The sequence below is a fragment of the Plectropomus leopardus genome, chromosome 14 (genome assembly GCF_008729295.1).
Source record: "Plectropomus leopardus isolate mb chromosome 14, YSFRI_Pleo_2.0, whole genome shotgun sequence".
Taxonomy (NCBI): Eukaryota; Metazoa; Chordata; class Actinopteri; order Perciformes; family Serranidae; genus Plectropomus; species Plectropomus leopardus.
The window spans coordinates 17,188,595-17,215,057 of record NC_056476.1 but is presented as its reverse complement, the minus strand read 5'-3'; the positions used below and the strand labels follow the sequence as shown (position 1 = coordinate 17,215,057).

Genomic DNA, 26,463 nt, shown 5'->3' with positions numbered 1-26,463 from the left:
CGGCAAGAATGGATAGACGAATAAAGGAAAAGGAGGGAAGGAGGAAATTGTTCTTTAGATCTTTCTTTAAATTGTTGGGGAAAATGTTTCTAGTGGTGTGAATATTATGAAGAAATAATCAATCATAATCATAATTTTCAAATTTCTTCTTTTTTTCTTTATTATTGTTCTTGGTACATATTTACTTCAGGCACATATTTTTCTTTGGTACTTATTCAATTCTATGTATATATATATATATATATATATATATATATATATATATATATATATATATATATATACTCTTTATTTCCTCGTTGTACTTTTTCTTTCACAGTGGGTATGGAGAGAAAACGTATTTTCACATCTGGCAGAATTGACAAAAAAATTGACATTGACTTTTAACTTTTACTTTCAATTCTTAAGTACATTTAATATGATATTTTAAAACTTACGTACAGTAAATATCAGATTTTTTAGACTTCCACTCAAGTAATATTTTAATAGTAATAATAGCTGTACTTTTACTTAAGTATGGTTTGCGCGTACTTTACCCACCACTGATTTTACAGTACAAATGCATAGTTGTAATATTTTATTTCTTATTTTGAAAATCCTGTCCGGAAGCTCTGATTCTTAATCTGGCTAACGTTACCATGAAGCGGTTAGCGTTGGGATAGGCCATAACAACCACCCAACAAGGCGTTGTGCTACTATGGGGAAATACCGAACCGAACCGAGATTAAAAACGGGTTTGGTGTAGTTTTGTAGTCGAGATAAATGTTGTAAATTCACCAGAAAGTCGATGCAAGTGGGAATTATCGCATACAGGGGATCAAATGTGGACGTTGACGTCGAGCCGTGCGTAATGAGCAGAGTTGGAAAAAGAAGGTGTTGAGCTGCATTTTTTCTCTCCCTCTGCCAGGGACAACTTGGGTCGGAGTACTGTCCAAACTACGAGGTGATACGAGAAAAAACAATGCCGACGAAGCTCTCCACTTTCGGGTAAATATGCTTTGAACGCTGGCTTTTCAACAGTTGCATCGCATTCTGCTCGAAGTAAATTGCTGTTTCCGAGGGGGTAAAGTCAAAGCGACACAGCACAGATAGCTTACCCTAGCCTTTTAGGATAGGCTACTAATTACAGGGCTGTGGTGAATATGACTCCTCTCGCCAGGCTGTCGCCAATTATTTGGACGTTACTTCCAATTTTTATCAGCTGAGACAAACAACACACTCGGGTTTTGCTCTTAGGAGCACTTTTAACCAAGGCTTCCGCTGAGCAGCGATAGCCCAGAGAGCAACAATAGCTCCGCGTAAACGCAAGGCTAACAAAGCCATTGCAAATGATTGATTTCTTTATACACGGTTTACAGAGGACAATGCATCTTTCGTTTTTTGAGACGCTAGATTCATTAAAAAGTTAAATATGAATGTGCATTTTAACTTTGCTGATGGACCTACATGTTGCTGTTTATTGCCTCTGTGTCAGATAGTTGTTGATAGGTTGTGCTATGGCAACACCATGGCCCGTCATATATTGCAGTCTACAGCATACTTGTGGATAAGGCAATGCAAGGCAAATTTATTTATATCGCACATTTCATACCCAAAGGCAATCTAAAGTGCTTTACAGATTAATCAAGTCAGAGTTCATTGTAGCTGAATCACAAAATATGTCTCTAATGGCTGTAGAAATAGTAACTTCCATTAAATTTCAGTTTGATCTATAAAGTCCAATATCACAAATCATAATAAGCCTCAAGGGGCTTTACAACAAACGATATCTCTCTGCCCTTAAAAAACTCCCCAAAATAAAACCCTTTCATGGGGGAAATTGTACACATCTCAGGAAGACCAGCTGAGGAGGGATCCCTCTTTCAAGATGGACAGATGTGCAGTAGATGTAGTGTGTACAGAACAGATCAACATAATAAAAATGACAGTAATCAATATGATGAAATGATAAATAGAAAGAGAGGGAAAGAAAGGGAAAGGGAATGGGGGACAGAGAGAGGAAGAGATACTGTAACAATGATTGTAGAAATGGATAATAATAATACTACTGGGCAGGTCACACCTAAAGACAGCAGTAAGTTACACTAGCAGAAAACACCAAAACATATAGAGGTGAGGTATAGATTGAATATTCAAAAACTTTATTGTCTATCTCACAGTGACAGAAACTTGCCTTGGGTTAGGGACTCAAACAACGGTGTATAAAGAATTACAAACAGAAGAGCTGGCACATGCAAAAATAAAAGTTAGATAACATGCAGAACACAGAAATGTGTAACATATAGAGCATACTATAGCCTATGTATGAGTGCTGAGTTGAAGTTACATAGCTGTGGTTTACTAGATGAATAGAAAAGTAAGAAAGAGCATTAATAGAAATGACAAAAATGCATAAGGAGGCTTTATTGTGTATTTCCACTTGTCAAATATTCTCCAAATACATTTAAAGGTCAGTAATAGATATCCTGTCTTGTTTACAGTTTATTATTTGCCTCACTCACCCAAAGAAATTTTTGTAGTGCTATCCCAAGGGGTTTCTCCATATGATACTTGTTGGTGTCACAATTTGTTTAAGTGGTGCGGAGCCATATGCAGACTGTGATAATCCTGTGGTAATCTCGCTGAAATTCTGGTTAGTCTCAGCATTCTGCCTTCCTCTGAAAGACAACCTGTCTGTGTGCGTCTTTCTCTTTTCATTTGGAAAAGGTGCATTCACTACACTCTGCAGCATTTTGGGTTTGTAATTTCACCAGGTTAAGTATTTGTGTCACTGCTCCAGGGCAGTATAATGACATGTAATTATTGGAGTTACATACTCAGAAGTCCATGACTTGCATGAAAGGCCGTGAGCTTGCAAGTACTTACCACAGAGAGAGCGAAAGAGCCGGACTTTGGCCTGAATGCTGTTTACCCTGGTCAGAGGGATGGAGAATCCAACAAGGAGCATTGATAACTCACTTAAAATAAGCATTTTTTGTTTCCTAGGCTGCCATTCATTCCCTGGAGGTTGACTGCCAGGCTGTGTTTGTATAGTTGTTAGTGTATGGGCACTTAACATTTCTCTGTTGAGAAAATGGCCTTGTTTGGATGAGCTAGAGCATGTCCATCCATTCTTTGTCACTGCAGGTATCCTCATGTTTTCACTCAAACGTCTAAAAGAAAATAACTTGTTGATAGTCCTGTGTGATACCCATTCTTTGTTTGTAAATTGTGACCTCCAGAGCAAAAAATACATAATCACCTGACAACATAGTCCATGAAATGCTAAATATGCAACACTATAGTTCATAGTGTTGGTTTACAGGCTAATCCAGAGGCTGCCCACCATGAGTCATCATTGTGGGGACTTTTGTTTCCTCTATCTGTCTCTGTCATTTCAGTGTGTTGCCATTTCTAGCCTGTTCTGAATCCTGTAGTTTCCTGTAGCTCTGCTGGCAGAGTCTGTAATCAGTCGAATGGCCTGATTAACTGTTACACTGATTGACCTGATTGGTGAAAACACTGCAGAGGTAAGCAGTCTGCTCTGGCTCTGAATTTTGTCTCTCCAACTATCATTTCAGGCAAAAATATGACATCATTATTATTTTAGGGGGAGTTATTCATTCTGTTTTCTGTCCACCTGCGGTCCGTATTGCACATCTTGTTGTGAGGTGTACTGTATGCAGCAGACACATCAATACAGTCGAGGTCACACTGTCAGAAAGTTCTGGTTTCTGCTCACCGCTGCATTGCTTATTATGACCCTTTTTAGAGCACCTCTGATTGTATCAAATATACAAAGAGTCAAACAGTCTACAATTACTGTCTGAAGCTGTATATTATTCCAGCTTGCTTTCGCAAAGCACATTATGTCCCACTCTCTGCACAGGTCATTCAGCATCAGCAAAATGTTTTGTCCCCAGTTATATCCATCTAAGTGTATTCTAAATCAAAATTATAGCAAAAGATAAGTCGCCATAATTAGATTGTATTTTTATGTTAATTGGACAAGGCCTGCATCTTTCTTTTTCCTTGTATGTGAGTCAAGAATTATCTACGTTTCTTCTGGGATCAGTGTGATGTGACTTCATGAGATAATAACATGCCAGCAATGGACTAATAAAAATTCCCTGTTGAAGAAATTATATTGAAGAGCTGTGTATTTGAGAGCTTTGACACATTTAGAGCACTTTGCAGATACTGTGTAATTTTAGACAGCAAAGTGTTTGGGGGGAATGTATTTCAGTGTTTCTACAGTCGCTGCCCTTTCATTCAGCCCTGACTGCGATACTGGCACAGTGATTGCTCCTCTTCAGAAGATTAGGGCTTGTGTCATTGAGCCTAAAAAAGATTACTGTTAAAAGGTGATGATTTCATCATTTCATTCATAGGATTCACAGTGGGAACAATGAACACAGTACCTAGGTATATTTCAGCAAAGCAGTATGAGTCTTTAGCGTCATACACTGTTACACAATTACCAAAAAGGCAAGAAATAGAAATTTCTCAGTCATCTTCTACACTGCCCAAGTAATTCTTTACATCACTTTCGATTATTGAAGTCTTGTCATGCCATCCCAGCTTCATTACAGCTGTCACTTTGATTCAAAATGTTGGCTGTGTGCGTTTCATTAGACGAGCGCCGGAGAACGAGATGACCTGTAAAAATCAGGCTTTGAAATAATAACATGCGCCATAAATTTGGGGTTGCACACAGGAAGGGAGATCCAGGTACCCACCTACCTACCTACCGCTTCCCTTTTCTCTAGCTGTGATGAGGAAATCCACATAAATGATTGATAAAGTGCCTTGGCTGTCATTTGAATAATACATTGGTCCTGTTTTCGTGCCAAGCAGTTTTGTATGGTAATGTTCGGAGGGAGGCTGTGGTTCTGTCTTTTAAACCTCTGCAAATGGCTGATTTGAATAAAATGAAATGATCCAAGTGACTGAGGCAAGGTGAGCGGTTTGAAAGGGTGCGTATGTTTGTGTGTGTGTGTGTAGAGAGAGATAGGTGGGGGCAGGGAGTGTCTCCTGTCACCTCTTATTAGGGACGTATAGTCCAGCTCGGCCGGCGTCTGCCTCCCCCCCTCGTCTGTGGCGCTGCCCTCCTCTGCTCCCAGCACACAGAGCAGCACACTGTTCCAGTCTAAACTGCAGGAAAGTGTCTTAATGTTCGACATCAGAGAGATTATGGCAGAGATGCCTCTTATTGAACAGTGTGAGTCAGGTCTCAAGGAAATAGCTGTCCCAAATTATGCTTTTAGAATTCTGCACTGCAGCTGAAGTTAAATTTGGTTCGCTCATTTGAATGAGTTAAAGCCGTGAGTCTGCCTAGCTGCAAGTCAGTGTATTGTTCAATTGATGTGTTGCTTTGTTTTATTCTGCCTCCGCTGTGCTCCTTTGAGGACGGCCCAGCCGCCCACCCCCCCCCCCCCACCCCCCCCCCCCGCCACTGCACCGAATAACAGAACACGATTCAAATTCAATTTCTAATTTTGTCCAAATGAATTCCCTGTGAAGATGGGGCTTATTTAAAGCAGTCTAATGAAATAAAGATCAACCAACATTTTATTGGAGTGCTCCAGTGTGACTGCTTGGTGACTGTTTGTGTGTGCGGACTAAGAGGCTGAGGTTTTCCATTGAACCCTTGGGAGGCTGTAGAGTGCGGCTCTACAGGGGCAGACACAATGATTTATTAGTATGGAAGGCAGGAAAAACTAGCAGGCTGAGATAAAACAGATCTCCCTATCACGCCCCAGTTCTCCGCCTGGTTTCACATTGAAGAGAACGAAATGTATAGGACTGTTTTTATATTGGGTTATTTAAAGGTCAAGAGCAACGAGAATTACATTTCCAAGTCTCTTAATATTGTTTATAAAAGGGCACATTTTGGCATATTTATGCAAAGTTACCCAAGATGTAAGCAGCATGGAAAATTGAGAAGCTGTCCCTCTGGTTTGGAAAGTAATCAAAATAATTTTGCTCTCCAGTGTACTTGCTGGTAGAAATGAAGCCAGACATATGCACTCAGTTTGTAATTAATAGCCTGATGGGTTAAGGGTATGCTTAATTAATGAGGTGCCCTGTTTTGTGTTAGATCGAAGCCAGTGACGGTATAAAGGAGAGAGCAAAAAAGTTAGTGAGGGCGCCTTCACTGGTGCCATTGCTGGCAGGAATTGGCTTAGTGAAATTGACCGTATGGAGCTATTTGCAGTAGATCACTTCTTTCTTAAAATGATTTGTGTGTCCAAACCATATAAATTAACAACAACCTAAGTAATCTTTTTTTGTCCTGTAAAATGGATGTCACATTGGGGCTTTAAAAAGCATTTTTTACTGAAGACGTGTTGACTTGTCATGGCAGGAAAAGGTGTCACTGTTAACACGAGGGATTGCTCTGTTGTATTTTAATGTCCCCGTAAGCCATGACGTGACAATGAGCCAGTGTGCATTACATCAGAAACCTGAAACTGAAGCAGCTAAATGGAATTCAGTCATGAATTTTAATAATTTACATCCGTGCTTTTCCTGCTGTGAACTGTTAAATGACTTTTGTGAAAAAGATGAGTTTAGAAATTGTTATTGGACAAAATAACCAGACAACATTGTTTGTTTTTGGCTCATCAAATATATGACAATAGACTACAGTGATAAGTGGATTAAGAATGAAAATTGATTGTCAACTGTTTTGATCATCAAATACGATTCCATGCTTCTTCAATGTAAAAGTTAGATTCCTTTCTTTTTCACACTTCTCATAAACTAATAAGCTGTGGACTTTTGGACTGTTAGCTGTATAAAACATTAAACTGCACTCAAGGGAGCTACAGTGTGCAGACCTTTCTTCATGTTGTTCATTGTTGTCTTTCATTGGTCCAGCACCTGCCTTTAACAATCTTAGATGTGCGCGACTACTATGCTTTTTTCTATCAGATAAAATATACCATTGGAAGATGTTACCTTGAGCTGTGGGGAATTACACCGTGCATTTTCCCCAATTTTTCACAATTTTATTGACCAGGTGATTAATCTATAAATCAAGAAAATAATTGGTAGATCAATTAATAATCAAAGTATTAATTGTTGCAGCCCTATCTAAAAAATCAAAGTATTACATTCTGTTGATGCAAATAACTAAAAATCCAAAATGCAACATCACCCACAAAAGCCCAATAGAACTAGAAGTATTAATGGTAAAGCTACCACTGCATAAAGGGAATGCCAAAATCTCTGACAGTAGACATATTTATGTCATCTCACAGTATTGCCATATTGTCACATGATGCATTGAACAGTTTCACTGAACGACCACAAGTCATCGCAGTTACGATGCAGTGTTTAATCTGGCTGCTCTAACATGAACTGAACAGAGGTCAAACGTTTGAAAACTAGCTTAGCGATATTTCAATGGTAATTAAATGAAAATGTAATACTAAGCTGCTGGACTCTAATTGATATGACCTTGGTCAATGAATTGTCACAAACGTTGCAGTATAATTATACACTGTGAAGAGAAATACCGCTAAACTGGAAAAACATCGAAATCGTTCGTTAGACTACAAATGTTGAAACTACTAAAGTGGACAAGATGGGTAAAGGCAGAGTACATCTGCAGTAGATTTGTTGTTCACTGCCAGTCAGAGTTTCCTGAGGGCCAAGCAGAGGAAGTCTCTGTTAACCTAAGTCGCCGCTGAAGATTATAGATAGAAGACTGAACACACAGTCTTCAGATGAAGACTGTCACTCTAAAAAAAGCTTTCCCATTAGAACTTTTAGTATTTCAGGCCTGTAAAATTGCCAGGGTTGCTATGATTCATGATTGCAATGAAATCAATGTGGCTGAGACATGGTGACAGATAGTAATAGATGTCCTTCTGTTCAGCTTCCTTAACATTGACGCCCCTGGCCATTCATTATCTTTGACAGCGTCCAAACAGTCTAAACTCATCATTGTTTCAATCCCTGTGAGATGTTTAAAGAAGCATTCACTCTTTGACTTAAACATTTCACTCTGTTCTTCCTGTCCTATTTCATTGTCCTCCCTCCAGGTATGGCAGGCTGGGCCCGGGGCTCTGAGGACGCTTCAGAGGATCCCTGCCTGACCCACGACTGAGCATCGAGAGGAATACGCTGTCTGAGCAGAATGACTCAGCAAGAGGGGGGACCCCCAAATAGCAAGTGAAGAGAAGTGAGGATGGGTGCCAATGGATCCAGCTATCCACACTCATGCTCCCCACGCATAGGGGGAAATGCACAGGCACAGCAGACGTTTATAGGTACGTGCTTTATCTGTAGTTTTATTAAGCGTGTGATCGGGTGCACATTCAACACAAAGTCAGCTCTGACAGATGATTCTGTATTTTCAGTAAGCAAGGGTAAAATATCTCTGTTAGATTAACTGTCCATGAAAAACACGATTTTCGCACTCTCTTCTGAAGTGAAGTGTTAACGCTGCGCTCCCGAACCCACTTTGGCACCATGCACCCATGCTACAAACACACGATGGGGGGTCGATCGTGGCCAAACTCACACTTTAGATTACATTAACCTGCTTCCATGACAACTAGTGGTGCACAAGGTGAATATATTTCTGCGTGAGAGCTCTTTAACCAAGCCATTGACTCATACAACTGACACAAATGCATTAAAAAGCAATGCATCCACTTTTCCCTGCCATATGGATTTCATGAAGTATTGTGAGGGGCAGATATGCAAAGAAACTTGAGTCCAACGTGGGTGGTTAACCAAGATTATATTAAGTATTCTGCTCTGAGAGTTTAAAAGTAAATTCCACCCAAATAAAGCACCGGCATGCAGTCTCTTCTTAGCTTTGTTGTTACGGTGTGCTTGTGGGGTGATGTGATTGTGATAAGGCTGCGGGCTATCACACCGGATGGGAGCTAATCTGGTGCCGTGATTTTTGTCCCTGTGGCCAGCTATAGGCTGCTTTTGCAGAATGTCACCTTTTCCTGCTGAATGACATGACAGCTGCAGTGTTAGACCTTTTGCTTTTGTACCTTTTTCAGTATTGTCTACATACATTGCTGCACCGGAGCTAGTTTATTTCTGTCTGTATGGTATAGTTTGAATGTGCATAACTTGTATAGACTGTTTTACTGGGGCATCACGTCAGCCACTTCTGAGTACACGACTGGCAATTGATCTGAAATGCAGAGACGTGAAACTGGCAAAATTGTGTATTTCTGTTGTCATTTTAAACCATTACTGTAACATTTAAAGATCCCTAGTTAAACACAAGGGTATGACCTACCTGACATTTCTGCTGTACTTATTTTATGCACTATGCTGCTTTGCCAGTGGCTTTTATTAATTAAATCTACCAGCAAGGAAGCTTAGCAATGCACTGCTGTGGTCAAGGGTGGCAGAAAAGCTTTAGCCACCAAAAAAGACATAAAAAACAGAATCAGTTCAAGTGTTCTTAGCTTTACCTTACACGATGACCAATCAAAGCAACGGCAAACCATCATCTCAGTGTTCTCCTGTGTGACGTTACTGTTTTTGCCAATTATGTGTGGCGGCTTTGAGATAATGGTTTCAGTACCCTGTTAAAAAGGTCTGTCTGACAGCGAAGTAAAGAAGTAAAGGAGGTAAAAACTAGGGATGGGCATGAGTACTGGAGTGCTCATTTGGGGGTCAGTATTCATTCAGCTTCTAGAGTATTCGCCACCACCCCACCACCCCTCCCATATATAAATATATATATATATATATATATATATATATACACTACGTAAAATGAGTACAATCTTATTTTCCAGCTGTGTGTAGCTTATAGCTTCACTGCATCTAATCTATGTAATGTCATGTTGAAGGCAGCAACAAAAGATGACTGATGTATTGTGACCTTTGCACTTATGGTTTAATAGGCTAATTGGATTTCGGTTGTTGGATAAATGAGTTTCAAACTTGACTTTATTTCCGTTGTTGGCCAATTTACATTTCTATTCTAACGCTGGATTTTTATTTTTTATTTTTTCGCAAGTTCTATAATATGGACTTAAAATGCCCATCTCAACTAAAAACTAAGCATATGCGATAGTATTTGCTCAGAGCCATCTCATTTGACATATATGACATGGGTTTGTTTACCTGGAAGTTATTGTGAATAAACACTTTGATTCTGTCTAGACACACAGGTATGTGAAATCACTCTGTATTGCTTATATCTAAGTAGTGTTTTTGATTGGTTGTAAGAGATCACTGTCTATTACGAGGCATGTTAAGAGACTAAGTTGATACTCCTAAATTATCAACCAATGGAGTCTTTCTGGCCCTTAAATCTTTCCCTGCAGTCCTCAGTGCCAGACGGAGAACTGCTTCAGAGAAAAATTTGAATAAATCTGCCCTTACCAAAAAACATTATTTATTTCACTCTCAAAATGACTTTGGCTCTGAGGTTTTTGTAGACTTCTTAAAAGTGAAAGTATTGTGAAAGGAGCCAAATTATCTCTGCTGCCCCTGAGACCTAATGAGGTTTACTCTGAGCTCTGTAGCTGCTCGGTTGAGCTGGCCTGGACCACAGATGATTCACAGTGCTAGAATGATTACTATTTGGGTCACACTGATGGATGCTGAGAGAAGGGCAGGAAGAGAGGATCTCCTTGGCAGCGCTTCCTCTGACGTACGAGTCCTGTCTGTCAAGCCAAAGATGACTGCCATTTAGTGTAATTGATTGGGCCCGAGTATGCGAATGGACCAAAGTTCATTGAGAAGTACAATGCAGGACAAAGTCTTCCATGAGCTAATTGGTTCTCAGTCTGTGCTGAACCATAGTTTGGTCTGAAACAAAACAAAATAAAGGGATTCTGTCTTTTTTTTCTCTGTTGAACTAGATCCACATTTTGGTAGCTGGGTCAGGGTGGTGTGTGTTTGGCCTGACAGAGCTGGCCACACCACAGGGGTGCTAGAGACAGATTGTGTTTCTAGCAGTCTGGCCTCATGAGTGAGCTGGTGTTGGGGTTATGAAATGAGTGTCTCACCAGAACACATTTTTTTTAGGAAATGCAGAGAAAAAAAACCCACAGCTATGAAAAAATGACAAGAGTTTTGTTCTTTTATATGTTAAGATTTTTGTTTGTATAAACAAACAACAGTTCTTATGAACAGGGTTCCTGTGGATCCTTAAAAGGTCTTTTGCAATTTACAAAATGCCTCTCACATTAATGTTATACAGAGGAACCAACAACACGCATGCAAAATTGCATCCACTTAAATGACAAATTAACCATCTTTAGTTTAGAAATTTTTAGTAGTAACTTTTTAACTTGCCCACAAAAACCACCTAGAATTTGTCTTTAAATTTCATTTCAATTGGCATTAAAAAGTCTTAAAAAGTCTTAAATCTCACTTGACTTTATCTGTAGGAACCCTGTATGAAGCGTCAAACTAACCTGCATTGTGTGTTCATTCCAGGGACCTCATCCTACTCTCAGCAGGGTTATGGCTGGGAGTCTAAGCTATACAGCCTGGAACACGGCCATGAGAGGCCTGCAGACAGGAAGAAGAAGAGCCTTGGTCTGGCGACCCTCAAACGGAGGTTCATCAAAAGGAGGAAGTCCAGCCGCTCAGCAGATCATGCACGGCAGATGCGGGAGCTTTTGTCAGGGTGGGATGTCCGTGACACAAACGCCCTGGTGGAGGAATATGAGGGCACAGCAGCCCTCAAGGAGTTAAGCTTTCAGGCCAGCCTGGCACGTGCTGAGGCACCCAGCTTGCAGCGGGATCTGGCTGCCCTCTACCAGCATAAGTACTGCACTGATGTGGATCTTATCTTCCAAGGTACTTGTTTCCCAGCTCACCGGGCCATCCTGGCTGCCCGCTGCCCCTTTTTCAAGACTCTGCTGTCGTCATCCCCTGGCTATGGAGCAGAGGTTCTCATGGACATTGAAACAGCTGGCATTGACGTGCCCATGTTCTCAGCCCTACTTCACTACTTGTACACTGGGGAGTTTGGGGTTGGCGGGGCTGAGGATACCAGGCTGCAGAATGTGGATGTACTGGTGCAACTCAGTGAGGAGTTTGGTACACCCAACTCCCTGGAGGCTGACATGAAGGGCCTTTTTGACTACATGTGTTACTACGACGCTCTGCTCAGCTTCTCATCAGACTCTGAGATGATAGAGAGCTGTAACGAGCGAGGGGCTGTGGCTGCAGCAGCAGCAACAGCGGGCTCAGGAGGCCCGGGGACCCCAGACGAGGATCTTAGGGCTCATAAAGCTATCCTCTCAGCACGTTCTCCTTTCTTTAGGAACCTTTTGCAGAGGCGCATCCGCACAGGAGAGGAAATGACAGAGCGCACATTGCAGACACCCACCCGCATCGTGCTGGATGAGTCCATCATCCCACGGAAATATGTGCAGGTCATTCTCCACTGCATGTACACAGATGTGGTAGAGCTTGGGTTGGTGCTGCGGGGCAGTCCGTCAGCAGGCAGCCTCGGTGAGGTGCAAGCCTTGGTGTCCGGGGGCCGTGGAGCCAGTACACGCACAGAGGAGGCCATGGAGCTGTACCACATCGCTCTGTTCCTGGAGTTCAGTATGCTGGCTCAAGGTAAGTCATCACACACACTTACAATGCACATACACACAAATCAGCAGTTTGTGATGAGATATGAAATGAAAGATTTGGATCTCTTAGACATGGTTTACAGGATAACAGCCACAAGTGTGGCAGGACAAAATGATCTTCAATCTATATACAGTAAAGACATATTATCGGATAGTAATAATATTTGTTTATCATTATTTTATTATATTTTATGTATCAGGACATGTAATTCTTTTCCTATTTTGACTCACCTCTGATATATTTGTCCTGTTATATTACAGTTAAAGATAACTTAGATAGAAAGATATTAGACTATTAGTAATGTTTTTATAATTGTGCTATGAGTAAATTTAGGGCAATAAATGAATCATAATGTTTCATTGAATGCAGTAAATTTGTGTAATTGTCCAGCTCTCCTTTTGAGCATAGTCTACTGCCTCACAATTTAGTTGCTGAGGTCTCAGCTTGAGCAAATTATTTTAAAATGTGATAATATTGCTGAATAGCTTTTACTATGAATTTCAAGGTTAATTTGTCATTCCACACTATCATAATTATAGCGTTGGTCTCTGCTGATTAAATAATAGGAGCTGGATTTTGTCACAACTGGCTGATTTTTTTTTTTTTTTTTTTTTTTTGCAAATTATGCCTCACAAGACTCTACTTCAATCTCTCCCTCCATGCATTCATTCTTATATGTCTCACACTCATTGTGTTAATATTCCACCCTGTCTTAAAAACTACATTATGCATATGCTGGCATATGTGCAATATGGCTGTGCAGACCAAGCTAGTGTTAAACAGCTTGGCTGGCTGTGATGGGTGTTAAAGCTGCGGCTGCCAGTAACAGATTGATATAGGCTGAAGGGTTTGTCTGTGTCTCCGGGGACAGACAGCTCACTGTCTGATACATGCAGCACATCTGAGCCTCTGTCGACACTTCGTCACTGCTCGTTTACTTCGTCACTGCTCTATCTTTACTTGGATGACACTCTCTGTCTGACTCTTGCCACTGTTTCAGAATGACCCCAGTAACATGCCAAAGGTCACAGCTATGGCATGACATGATGAGCCAGTCAGTTTATCACTTTCGCCTTCTCCTGAGTGGCACGTCTGAACGCTGTACAGTTTCTAACGCACCTACCAATTCAATCAGAATACTGCAGTATTGCAATATGCAATACTTGTAGCAGTCTAATTCAAATACACACAAAAAGAACTGCATTTGGCCCGTCTGTTAGGATTGTGTGGATCCAGGGAGGCTGCATGACTCAACACTGACAGTCAGATCCTGTAACATCTTATCTTTCATAGAGCCTCAATGATGGGAATTAGTTTGTTAAATATTGAAATGGTGATATGAGACGCATTAAACGATTTAAGCATACAGTTTCACTGCCTTGTGCTGTGTAATGAAATCAAAACTGGATTATTTTCAGTTTTAACCACCAAGTTACAGTGATATTCATCATATTCAAAATGCACTCAATATAGTTTGTTGTGACTCATAACACTTGAGGGAAGCTGTTTTATAGTAAAAGGCAGTGGCTGAAAGGTTTTTACTTTGAAGCCGCTGCCAACACACAACATTCACAGTGGTGTTTTAGCCTCTGCATATGCCAACACAAGGATTTATGAAACCAGGTTTGAATCCAGTAAAAAAAAGTATATATTCATCAGTAAGCAGATATTGCAGCCCTTTTTGTGCAAATTAACTATGTAATATTGACACAAATGTAATACACGATGTAGTGATGTTGCTACGTACACGTCCTGTGTCTCAGAAGCACTGAACTACAAAATAACAAAGTAAACTCACTATTGATGTGTCCAGGCCAGGCGACGCAGCCTATTTTTCATAAAAATAAACTAAAAAAGTGTCCAAAAAAATCCATCAGCCACTACTTTCTTAATGTTAGCGCGCTTATATCTCAAGCAAGATGAGATCCCGTCGTGTTTGTTTTTGTTCATGTAGTCTCAATGAATGAAAATAAATGCAAAAACTTTTCTCCAAAAGATTTGTATAATGTTTTGTAAATAAGGTTTCAAATTTGGGATTTAATTTCAGATACATTTTTAAAAATCCAGAAGTGTAGCTATAATTACAAGCATCTTTCATCAGAAGTTTAACGCTACAATTTGTCAAAAAACACAACTTTTATGGGGGACCAACTCAAATGACCACCTGTCGGTCTTGGGTACTCGCTACATTACATTATTAATAGGTTTAGATGCATGAGTATTTAAGCCTAAATCAACAACAAAATGCACCCTGCCAAAAGACAAACCGCTAGGAACACCATGAGACATTTCTGGAACACAGTGCACTCTACAATCGTAAACATGCTCGTATAAAATCTTGCAAAAGCACAGGATTAGTTGTGGGCAGCTGCTGAATGGACCTTATTGACTGAGGGGCCAAGAATCAATCACCTTTTTAAGACCTGTGCAGTGATCTCAACAGCACTGTACACTAACACCATACACACAGCTGGTTAGACACCACCTCCCACCCTCAAGCTCTAGTGTCGCGCTCAGGGTCACTCTGGCAGCTTAAGCCGACGAGCAGCCAAACAGTGTCATCCCCACACACCATCACCTCCTCTTCCTTCCCATCCCCCCTCTCAACAAACCCCTACTCGAGGGTATTTTTATCCCCTCTCCTCCCTCTCCCACCGCACTGCACCGCTCTAATCAGTTCCCATGAAACCTCAATGTGGAATGTGGTGAGATGGTTGAGGTTGACCTGGTCTCGTTTTTTCCAAGTCCTCTCTCTTTGTCTATTTTGTAACTTCCTGTTATTACCCTTTGGGAGATCTCTCTTTTATGCTTCTTTCACATAGATTTTTTAAAAAAATCTCTCACTCTCGTAAGTGTAATCACCCTGGCATCTGTGAGTTGAAATGAGAAATTTGTCTGTGTCCATCCACTGTTCATCTACACTTTAGACTTCAGTTCTCTTCATGAGGCTGCAGAGAGGCTTATGTCTGGGGTTTCACATGAAGGGAGCCCTCTCATCTGTCACGCTGGCTTCCCCCTGGTGTGCTCCTCATCTGCTACCCTCTGGTTGTGTGAAGTTTTGGCCTGTGGAGGTTTTTGTGTGAGCTCTCTGTCATTCTTCCTTATTAAATCTCAAGATGTGTATCCCTTTATGACTCCATCTCACTCAAATAGCAACCAATATTAAAAGCCTTATTAATTTTTCAAGTGCACCACAGAGATGATAGCCAGTTGGTGCGGTCTTAGCTTGGTGCTTCCTCTCTCTCTCTCTCTCTCTCCATGCTCGCTGACTGACCAGTGCTTTTAGTGCCCTATCTTGTGTTTGGAGTGCGCTGACAGAACGTCCCAGTCCTTGAACGATCATCAGACATGATTTACATCCACAGGCTTGTTTACAGGCCATTGAGTGCAGTTGATGATTTAAGTGGCTTTGGAGACTGTGCACTCCATAAACAAGGAACTCCAAATAATAACAGCAAGACAAAATGTATACGTCCTCCAAAGTTAGTGTAGTGTAGAGCTGGCTGTTGCTGCCCCTGCTGTTGTGTTGATATTCTTGTCAGCCGGCTAAGCTCCAGTGAATGTGGTGTACCACCCGTGGAGAGAGGGGGAGGCGGGTTAGTATTAGATATAATGCTGATTCTAATCTCCAGCTCATAATAAAAGTGCTGCGTTTTAAAAGACTTGCTGTCGCTGTGAATTCTAATGGACTAACACAGAGCAGAGCTGTTTGCTTTCCTGGGCCACCGTCGGTCCCAAGTGGGGAAATGTCTGCCTTTGTTCGTGTGTGTGTGTGTGTGTGTGTGTGTGTGTGTGTGTGTGTGTGTGTGTGTGTGTGTCTGCTTCTCAGAGAGGGCAAAAATGCAAAGGTGAAAGACTGACATGAGCGAAAGCTCTTTCTAGAAGGCAGACAGCAAAGGGACGAGTGGTGGAGACTGAGGCACAGATGTTGTGAATCCATTCCCTCTTCTAGTCTGTTTATAGCAGATAAAAAAGGCAAAGTGCCTGGGTCCACATTTCAACTCCATCTGTCTTCTTAACGATGCAGGATTTCCACCCTTGGTTTTAAAACACTGCGGGTGTCTGCTTTGCATTTCGCTAACTTGCCATTACAGCTAAAGACGCCCGAAAGGGGAAGTGCATCATCAGTGAGCGCGCACATACATGTGTGTGTGAATTGATGTTATTGCTGAGATGCATGTGTGTTCATCCTAAAAATGAGTGTGTGGACGGATATGAAGCCTCGGACTCAAAGGCAAAGCATCGCTGGAGTCATCACTCACGAGTCTGGTGTCCAGTTTCCCAGAGTGAATGTTCAAAGTGGGGGTTTGGGGGCGGAAAGGCAGCTTAGATCTTCTACTTAAAGATAAGCGTCTCCCTGAGGAGCATTGCTACTGGCCCAAATGTGAGCTGATGGACAGGACGGCCTGGAATGAGGAAGTTGGCTGTGTGTTTCAGCTCAGAGCAACTCTAACTGGACGTCAGTCAGTCTGGCTTTATCTCCATGGATGTCCGTTTTGTATTAAACCATATTGATCAGAGAAAGGCTGAGAACAAGAGCCACTGTAGCTCTTGCGTGTTTCGGTTTGGCATAGATAGCTTGACCTAGCCAATCATACGTTAATCTGAGTGAATGTTAGGGGTTTTAATTCTGTCTAAATGGGTCCCTCTTAGAATAAGTGTGTGTTTGAGTGCCAGGGTAGACTGAATTTCCAAAACTTTACTATTTTTTTAATGGCTAGAGAAGCAGGTACATAATTCCCTAAGCCTTCTGTGGCTTTTTAATGCATTTTTGATTTATGCACTCAAGTGTGTACACAATTCCAAAGTGTGTGTGCCCATGCACCGGCAGCACATTTCCTCAGGCTTCTGTGTTTACTTATCACGGTTAAGAGGAGGCAGCTTGAGACTGAAACACATCAAGGTATCAAAGGCATTTATGTGGGTTGGTGTGTTACAGAGTTAAACCACTGCCTGCTGTTCTGGTATGTGCTCTGATTTAGGAAACGCAGCAAGGAGGATGAGGGGGCTAGTAGAGCGAGACTCCCTGGGTCAGTGAATAAGAGTCAAAACTACTGATGGTCTGGCAGCAGCTACAAATTACCATTTGTATTGTAATAATTTTTCAGTTAAATCCTGTTTTATTGTATTTCTTTTCTGTTAGCTTTTTTCTTTAAGCATTATACTGCTGGCGTGAATACCTTACTGATCACTTTTAAAGCTCGTCTGGGTCTGGCCCCAAGCTACATAACAGAAATGTTTCCCCATATGAGCCAGTTCTCAGCTTTCGATTCTCATGTCAGGCCCTTTGGGACATTTCAGTGTCATGGCTAAAAATTAAAGGTAACCATGCATTTGTCATCAGGGCCTCTCGGCTTTGGAACAACCTGCTTGAGGAGATAAGGCTCTGTTTCTCTTGTTTTAATTTTATCATAACTCTACCCTAGTTTCATTTCGCTTATGTTCAGTTGGACTGTTCGGCTTTCAGTTATTGTATTGCCTTCTATGAATCCCATTTTTGCTTTTGCTTTGTTTTTCTAAGCACTTTGTAAACTCTGTTTTTAAAGGTGCTATATAAATAAAGTTATTACCATTATAACATGTTTTTGGAATATGGTACATTTATGCCCACAAAGACACCAAATTAAATATCAAGGTGTAAATTGCTTATCTATGTCATTGGCTCTCCCAGGCTGTGAGGACATTGTTGTGGAAAGCCTGTCTCTGGACTCACTCGTCCCCATCTTGAAGTGGAGCTCTCAGCCGTATGGCTCCAAGTGGGTCCACAGGCAGGCCATGCACTTCCTCTGCGAGGAATTCAGTCAGGTTGTCACCTCCGATGTTCTCTACGAGCTCAGCAAGGAGCACCTTCTCTGCGCAATTCAGTCCGACTACCTACAGGTAAGCAAACAGTGCATCACCTGTCAATCTGTTGTCACCCTGTATGACATCTCACAGTGTGAAAGAAATGTTTTCAGTAAAGGGGGCCTGACGTGTTCACATTGACTGCTTGGTGAAAATACAGTACACATACACACAGAGATGCATTAACACAATCTCTGTCACTCACACACACACACACACACATACACACACACACACACACATTGACGACACTGAGGGTCTCCAGAGTTAACACCATTCCCTGGAGGGAAATGCCTTCAAACCAAGAACCTAATCAAAGCTGAGCTGTCATCTGCACTGCCAAGCTACTCGGGCATCCGACCAGATGGTGGAGGTGAAGTGTTGAAATCCAACTACACACAAACAAACCAACCAGGCCTGAGCTTTGCTGAGACACTGCCTGAACATATTGCATTTTCACCTTATCCTCATTTAACAGCTTCCCAGTTTTGTTCTCGATAATATCTAACCTTGTCCTAATAATACTTATGTGTCTTTCTCTCTCCCTGTCCTATATCTCCCTCTGTGTCCCTGTCTTCCTCTGCACCTTGGTCTCATTCACAGGCGAGCGAACAGGACATTCTCAAGTATGTTGTTAAGTGGGGCGAGCAGCAGCTTATTAAGAGGATGGCAGACAGGGGTAAGATAATACACTCTATAATTACCCTCAGAGCAGCCCCCCTAATGGCTCTGAGGAAATTACCCACTTACCACAGCCTCCAAAATATACTTAAAAGCATTACAAAAAGGAACCAAACTTTAGTAGCGTCAAAGTGATTGGTCATGTCATTGTGTGCTCTGACCTAGTAAGCAATTATAGAATTTATTATCGAGGTTATTAATCATTGTATAGAGTGCCCCGGGGATGAAGTTTTTCTGTGGGCCAACCCAGAAGCTAACTTCGCTCTCTTTCCCCCATCAAAAAGCCCATGGGATTTTTCCATTGGATTTTGGGTCATTACAGAAATTCAATTCTGTGGTGAACAAATGTTTAAAATACTTACGCATTTTGTTCTGCAAGATAATCTTCACAAATGAACACACTTTCAGTATTCATGAAGCCTTAATGCAATTACCAGGAATAACAAGCTAATTCTAGGCTAAACTACACTATAGTCGTGTCGCCACTGCAACCAGTTCGGAGTGATGGCGTTGTGTAGTCTCATTTAGCTTTGTCAGCAACCGTCTTTTTCAAGCTACAAAGTTCACAGAGGGGTATTATATAATGTATTTTATGTTGAAGAACAAAATGTGAAAGTCTCTTAAGCTTGTGTCAACCACAGACCTTATTTATTGTTTCTGATTTAAAATCCATAAAAAAAACATAGACTTTGACATGAGAGAACAGGGGGTACTAAATTGCTAATGGATTTCCGGGTTTTAGCACTCATTACTGGGCTTCTCTATTGTTTGGACCAGCAACCTGCTTCAGGAGGCTGAACCACACAGCAGCCAGTGCAGTATTTATCCATAATTTGTTAAATTGAACCTACCGGAACAATGTGAAAAATAGCCGGCAGGTTGACTTTAAAAGCCTAATCATAGTTACATAAATAGTCACGGTTATATGCATTATATTAAAAAGCCGCCCATGGCTGTTTTTGTCCTCATTTACAGAACCCAACCTGTTGAGCGGCACAGCCCACAGTGTAAACAAGAGGGGAGTTAAAAGGAGAGACCTGGACGTTGAAGAGCTTAAGGAGATCCTGTCGCCCCTCCTTCCCTTTATCCGAACTGAGCACATCTTACCTCCCAACAGTGACGTCCTCGCTGACGCGGTCAGTACTCTTTGTCTTGCTTTTTTTCCCAGCTGCTGTGTGTGTGTATGGGTGTGCACTGTGACCTTCATAAACTAATCATTGATCCACATTCAACCTGTGTTCACAGCTTAAAAGGGGCCTGATAAGCACCCCTCCTTCTGACATGCTACCCACAGCTGAGGGTGGAAAAGCCAATGCCTGGTTACGGCAGAAGAACGCCGGCATCTATGTGCGTCCCCGCCTCTTCTCTCCTTATGTGGAAGAGGCTAAGGTAAGGCTCATTCTCTCCTGATTAATGGGGCCTCCAGACAACGCAGGAAGCCGCAGATTATTTGTGTCCCTTATAGCTATCATCAAAGAGAGTAGAGGTTTTGTGAAAAGGACAGCCTTGCCATTAAGTGCTTTGGGAAAATTTGTGGACCTGTTCGTAGCTCTGATGCACAGAAATCACCCATGCCCAGTTGTTGCTATGCACACTCAACATTTTTAATAGCTGCCTCCGTCATCTTGACTGAAATTCATTTTATGTCCGTTTGAACATTTTTCCTAATAACTTATAGGGCTTCCCAGGGCCATGAATATTTATGAACATATCCCTAGACCAGAGAGAGTCATTATTAGATGAAGTGTCAATCAAGTGGAACTAATTTGAAAACCCACTCGCTGTCCTTGAGTTGCAACATAGGAGTTTTATTTTTCAGAAGTTTGGCCTAATTTGCCCTCTCTCTCTCATCTACCTGCCCCTCAGTCTGTGCTTGATGAAATGATGGTGGAGCAGACGGACCTGGTGCGTTTGCGGTTAGTTCGCATGTCCAACGTCCCTGACACACTCTACATGGTCAACAATGCTGTGCCTCAGTGCTGTCACATGATCAGCCACCAGCAAATGGCAAGCAACTCAACCACAGCTCCGTCAGTTGTGGCCAATGAAATTCCAGGTAAGAAAATAGTTGAGGAATGACATGATGCTAGTATCTTATTTTAGAGAACTCCAGTAATGACTTCTAAAACCTGGAATTTTTAAAATATTTTAGCACCTCTGTTTCCCTCATCTCAACGTCTATGGGTTTTTTTGTTAGAAGCATTAAATAAGGTCTGTGGGTAACACAAGCTGAAAAACTTTCACGTTTTGTTCTTTGACATAAAATTTAAAGCTTTTACGTTTCTTAAAAAAGATGGTTTTTAACAAGTGGTTAAATAAGACTATAGAACATCATCACGCCAAATAAGGCTTTACAGCTTGTAGCAGTTGCAATTAGTTTGCATAGTTCATTTTAGTTCATATTTTTATTTCTTGCGAATGCTTTTAGGCTTCAAAAATCCTGAAAATGGTGTTCATTTGTTGTGACTGTCCTGCTGGACAAAATGTTTAAGTATCATAAATCTTTGTTTACAACAGAGCTTATCTTCTGCAATGATTCAAAATCCAATGCAAAAATCCCACAGGCTTTTTGATGAGGAAATGAGGGTGAAGTTAGCTTCCAGGTTCACCTACAGAAAAACATCATTCCTGGGGCACTCTATTGTATTAACGTGATTATTTTCATGTGAAAAAATGAAACATCCATTAATGTATGTGTTTGTATTGTGTGTATCTTTCAGTGCCTCAGCTGCCTGTGGTGAAGGAGATGATCCGGAGGCTGCAGGAACTGAGACACACAGAGCAGGTCCAGAGAGCTTATGCCCTAAACTGTGGTGAAGGAGCCACCGTCAGCTATGAGCTGCAGCTGCGGGTGCTCAGGGAGTTTGGTCTGGCAGACGGAGCCACTGAGCTACTGCAGGTTAGTAGAAAGCAGAGTTTGTCCCCAGGGGTAAGAGAGGGATGAAATGGCTAAAACTGGATACTCAATGGAATAGGAGGGCTGAGGACACAGACGGACCTCAGTAATGCAGCAGACCTTAAACAAGCCTAGAAAGAAAAATCTCAAGGAAAATCTTGAAACAGGGTTTGCTTTGTCAGCACCACAGTGGATATAGATTTTTTATAGCTCCTGTTTTTGTGATTTTCAGAACCCGTACAAGTTCTTCCCTGATGAACGGTTTGGAGATGAGAGTCCAATTCTGGCTCTGCGCCAGGTGGGTCGGTGTCGGGTAAACAGCAGCCCGGCCATGGATAGCATGTTCACCGAGCTGGAAGGGGTAGTGGGCTTCCACCCTCCCCTACCTCCTCCACCTCCCCCATACCACCCCCCTGCCACACCCAGCCATGCTCAGCTCAAGGGTGCCTGGCGTCCTCGTGTGCCCATGCCAACCCCTACCCGTTCTTTCTCCTATCCCTGCAACCGCACTCTGATCCAGCGCCATGCAGCCGCTAAGCATGGCAGCTCAGAATACTCCTCTGTGCCCAGGCCCCAGCCCCCCGACTGCACCAACCCACAGGCTATGGGCCGAGCTTTGCTTTCAGACCAGCAAGCGGTGAGTGTGCGTGTTACTTCCTCAAGTCCTTGTGCTACCATTTTGTTTATTTAAATGTTTTTCTTGGCTTTGTGGTTATTGCCTGGGATCGTGAGTCACTCAACTGCCAGGTAACGTCACACGTATGAATCTGTTTTCTGATGCAGATGAACATGGAGCCTGTTATGAGGGAGTTCATGCCCGACATTGCACTGGGTGTGTCAGTCATGTCCTTGAGGGAGCAGCACATGGCAGAGATGGACAGGGACGGCCCTCACAGCCCAATGGGTCCCTCAGGCCACCATCTGCCCCACGGGCCCTGCCCTTCTGCCCGCCACAGCCATGGCCACGGTCCTGGACATGGCCACTCCTGCAAGAGACACGCTCCTGAACCCAAGCTGGAGGCTCAAGCCGAGTTCCCTGACCTGTATGACTTCTCCTGCCGACCTGCAACTCCAACCTCCACTCACCCACTGCCCTCCTTTGCAGGACCAGACCTCTACAGCCACAGCTGCACCCCCTCCAGCTCTTATCCACCCCCATACATTTCTGACACTCAGTCCCAGGGCCGCCCGCAGGGACGGACTGCCCCAGACCCATTACGTCTGGATGTCCTCAGTATGACCTCTCAGAGGCATGATGGAGTCCTTGCCAGCCCCTCTGGGGCCCAGCCTAGGATGGGACACATCCCAAGGGGACGATCAAATGAGACAGACCTGACTCATGGCTTAGGCCATTTACGGTCTCCCAGTGGGAACATGGACAGCTATGAGGAGAGGCACACAGGACCCAGAGACCCCCCAGAGGAGATGGTTCTAGCTGGAGAATCATTGGGCCCGGGGTCCCTGCAGCAGCCTCACAGGAACAGTGTCAGCGAAGAGATCTCCAGAGACCGCAGGTCACCCAGCAAGCCTGACTACCCTTATAAGAAATCTGCACTTTAACCCCAGTTGAGGACCAGGGGTTGAGTTAAGAAAAGGGAAAGCAAGATGAGCGGTTGTCCATCACTATGGACGGCAAAGCACTAAATGTGTGCCTGCGTATATGTGTGTGTGTGTGTGTTTGAGAGGGGCAGGGGAAAGGGGTGGTCGATGGTTGCTATTTATAGGATCTGTCCTTTTGTCCTACCTCTATCACACTGTGCTATCCATCACACAGTCAGAGTATGGAATGAGTAAAAGCTGTAGGTTAATTGTCAATGCTTGTAATTGATCTTTGCAAGCCCGCCTGGTCCTGCTGGTTTAAAGGATGACTCAGGCTCTACGAGGATGGATGAGTTTGATTGTAAAGAAAGATGCTATGCTGTGTGAATCCTGCACGAGGAGGTCACAACACTAGATGTAGCTCAGTTATGAACTGATGATTTAACAAAGATTATATTCATAGCTCCTGTTGTCTCTGGATTATTTTCAGTGTAGAATAGGGAGATGGCAGGATAGGAATCTCAATTTACACAAGCTAACAATGGTACACAGTCTGGGACAGAAAGCATTGTGATAAAATCATATGTAAATACGTCTGGCTGTATTCTTTTCCTCCCATTACTCGTGTCTCCATTTCTTCCTGTAGCATGCCTTTAGCAATCCACCTGACTTGTTTTCCCCTCCTGGCCCCGGTTCTGCAGTGCTGATGAGTTACAGGCCAAAGCTTGTTCACACAAAGCAGGAATTGGATCCAACAGGAAGTAGGTCATCAGAGCTCGTCATCCCCCTGTAACCCAGTCTGATAATTGTGTCAGGCTTTACCTATCGCGGCCTTTGAGTGTCTAGCTTGGAAGCAGAATTCTGGCGTTGTCAGATGGCGGGGAGGCAGGAGGATCACGAGCAGGTTCGTTACTGAGATACAGAGGAAAATATAGGGGTGCCATGGCAACTGACATACAGCAATCAGATGGAGAGTTTTTTTGTTTTTTCAGCTGGAACAGGTGTGTGTGCGTGTGTCTGTGTGCGAGGATAACTTTGATACACACAGGTGTTTAGACAATCTCAGTACTGTACACACCCATCTTTAGTCAGGTCTGTTTGTACATATCAGATGATTTAACCAGAGTCTTTGGCACAGAGCGCTGCAGTCAGTGTGCTAGAGCCTCTTCTTCTGTTTAATCCAATAGCATCAAGTAATCAAATCTAAAGCCTTAATCAGTGCTTGGAATATTCAGTTTTAGCTACCTTTATTCAATTAAGTATGATGTCATTATATTGCAACCCCTGTTAATTGCTTATTTGACTGTTCTGTTCACTGCGGACACATCAACTGCAGTATTTCTTGGTGGTAGAGGTGGATTTCACTACACCTACATGCTAAATCCATGTATACATGGATATATACATCAGAGCTCCATCATGCCACCTCATGGGAAATTGTGGAACTGCAGAGTCAGAGTCGATACTGTTAAATATACTGTTAAAGAGCTGCAGCAGCTGTAGCTCCAGCACCATGCAAGTACACACATAAAAGCCTGTTACAGCCAACAGCTGGCGTACAACCTCACTTACGAGTATCATTGCACTGTAGGAGCCACCTGTCTATTAGCTGAAGGGAAAAGGAACAAATGAATTTCGAACAAAAGGAATCTTATATTGAAGAAAAGTTGGCGATTGCTGGCTCATATCTCCAATGGAAATTGTATATAATGAATTAAGCTCAACATGTTCTGACAAAAAATTTTAATGGTTTCTATCACATTTTAGTGGTCGTTGAAGGTTTTTACTGTAGTGGACAACACTGTGTACTTGTCTTTGTCATGAAATCTCACTAAGAATGTTTGGTGTAAAACAAAAAGATTGTGTCTCGGATTCAATTTCGTTCTTAAATGTTATGCATTAGGGCAGTCTGTTCAATGTTGTAGGTGGTGTGGATTACCATGTTTGTAGATTTTTTTTTTCTTCCCTATTTTCCTTTACTTTTAAAGTAACAGGAATATGTAGAGGATCTGATGATATTAGCTCTCTGCTTAGCAGTGATGAAGTTGCCAAGCAGAAAAATAATTTTTCCATCTAGGTTGCTTCATGGGGAAAAAATGCAAAACTCCAGATTCCTCCCCATGTTCATGTTGGGTAGTTGTTTTATTTTCCAGGACAATGTTCCATTGAATAAAAGTCCTTGTTTTGCTCTTCGCTGTAGAGAAGTCAGTGCCTTCCCCCGCCTGCGGCTGGGCTTTTATTGGAGAAGTGACTTTGATGTCTATGCAAGCTCTTTTCTACCAGCTTACCAGCCTGCATCAAATAGTCCTTTGAAATCTCATGTAGCTCGTTTTGTGTACATAGTGTTATTTAGCACCTTTTGAAATTGAACCATCTGAAATGTTTGATTGAATTATAACAGGTACTTTGTACTTGTATGGTATCATAGAAAACATGTTTGTAGACTGATATTAAGTTGCATTTAGTTTCACTGAATCTATTTTTCTACTGTCACCTCAAAAGGTGCATAACAGTGGTCAACTTGGGCATCCTCAAAATAAACTGGTTTGATATTATGGAATTCATTTGATCTCAGCTGGGTGGTTTTGTCCATTAGAAACACATGATTACTTTATTTGGAGCATTAATTATTAATCCACTCAAAACTGATATTTCACATCACTTTAACAGACAAGTTTGTCTCAACGGGTCGCCACCAGAAAACTTGAACACACTGGTATTTAGTCAAAACAACAATCTGGACATGTTCACAAGAATACACATGCCACTATCATGTTCATGTGATGTACTCGTATAACATTATAGCAATAAGGGCTGGGCAATATGTCTATTTTAATATGAGACCAAATATTGTATCGTACATTTTTTTTAAAGTGTTGTATTTTCCTGGTTTTAACGGTAAAGTGATGTCATTTTCTGAACTTACCAGACTG

At 42.1% G+C, this 26,463-nt stretch overlaps 1 protein-coding gene across 1 annotated transcript; it reads left to right on the top strand.

Annotated features, from left to right (window-relative positions):
• Positions 1-640: 640 nt before the first annotated feature.
• On the top strand, positions 641-26,094 carry btbd7 (BTB (POZ) domain containing 7). Its single transcript, XM_042500534.1, has 11 exons — positions 641-987; positions 8,031-8,258; positions 11,416-12,552; positions 18,242-18,450; positions 19,018-19,093; positions 20,071-20,231; positions 20,341-20,484; positions 20,962-21,151; positions 21,816-21,994; positions 22,224-22,628; positions 22,775-26,094. Exons 2-11 carry the CDS (start codon positions 8,177-8,179, stop codon positions 23,549-23,551), a joined length of 3,360 nt encoding a protein of 1,119 aa, XP_042356468.1. The 5' UTR covers positions 641-987; positions 8,031-8,176; the 3' UTR covers positions 23,552-26,094.
• The last annotated feature ends 369 nt before the right edge of the window (positions 26,095-26,463 follow it).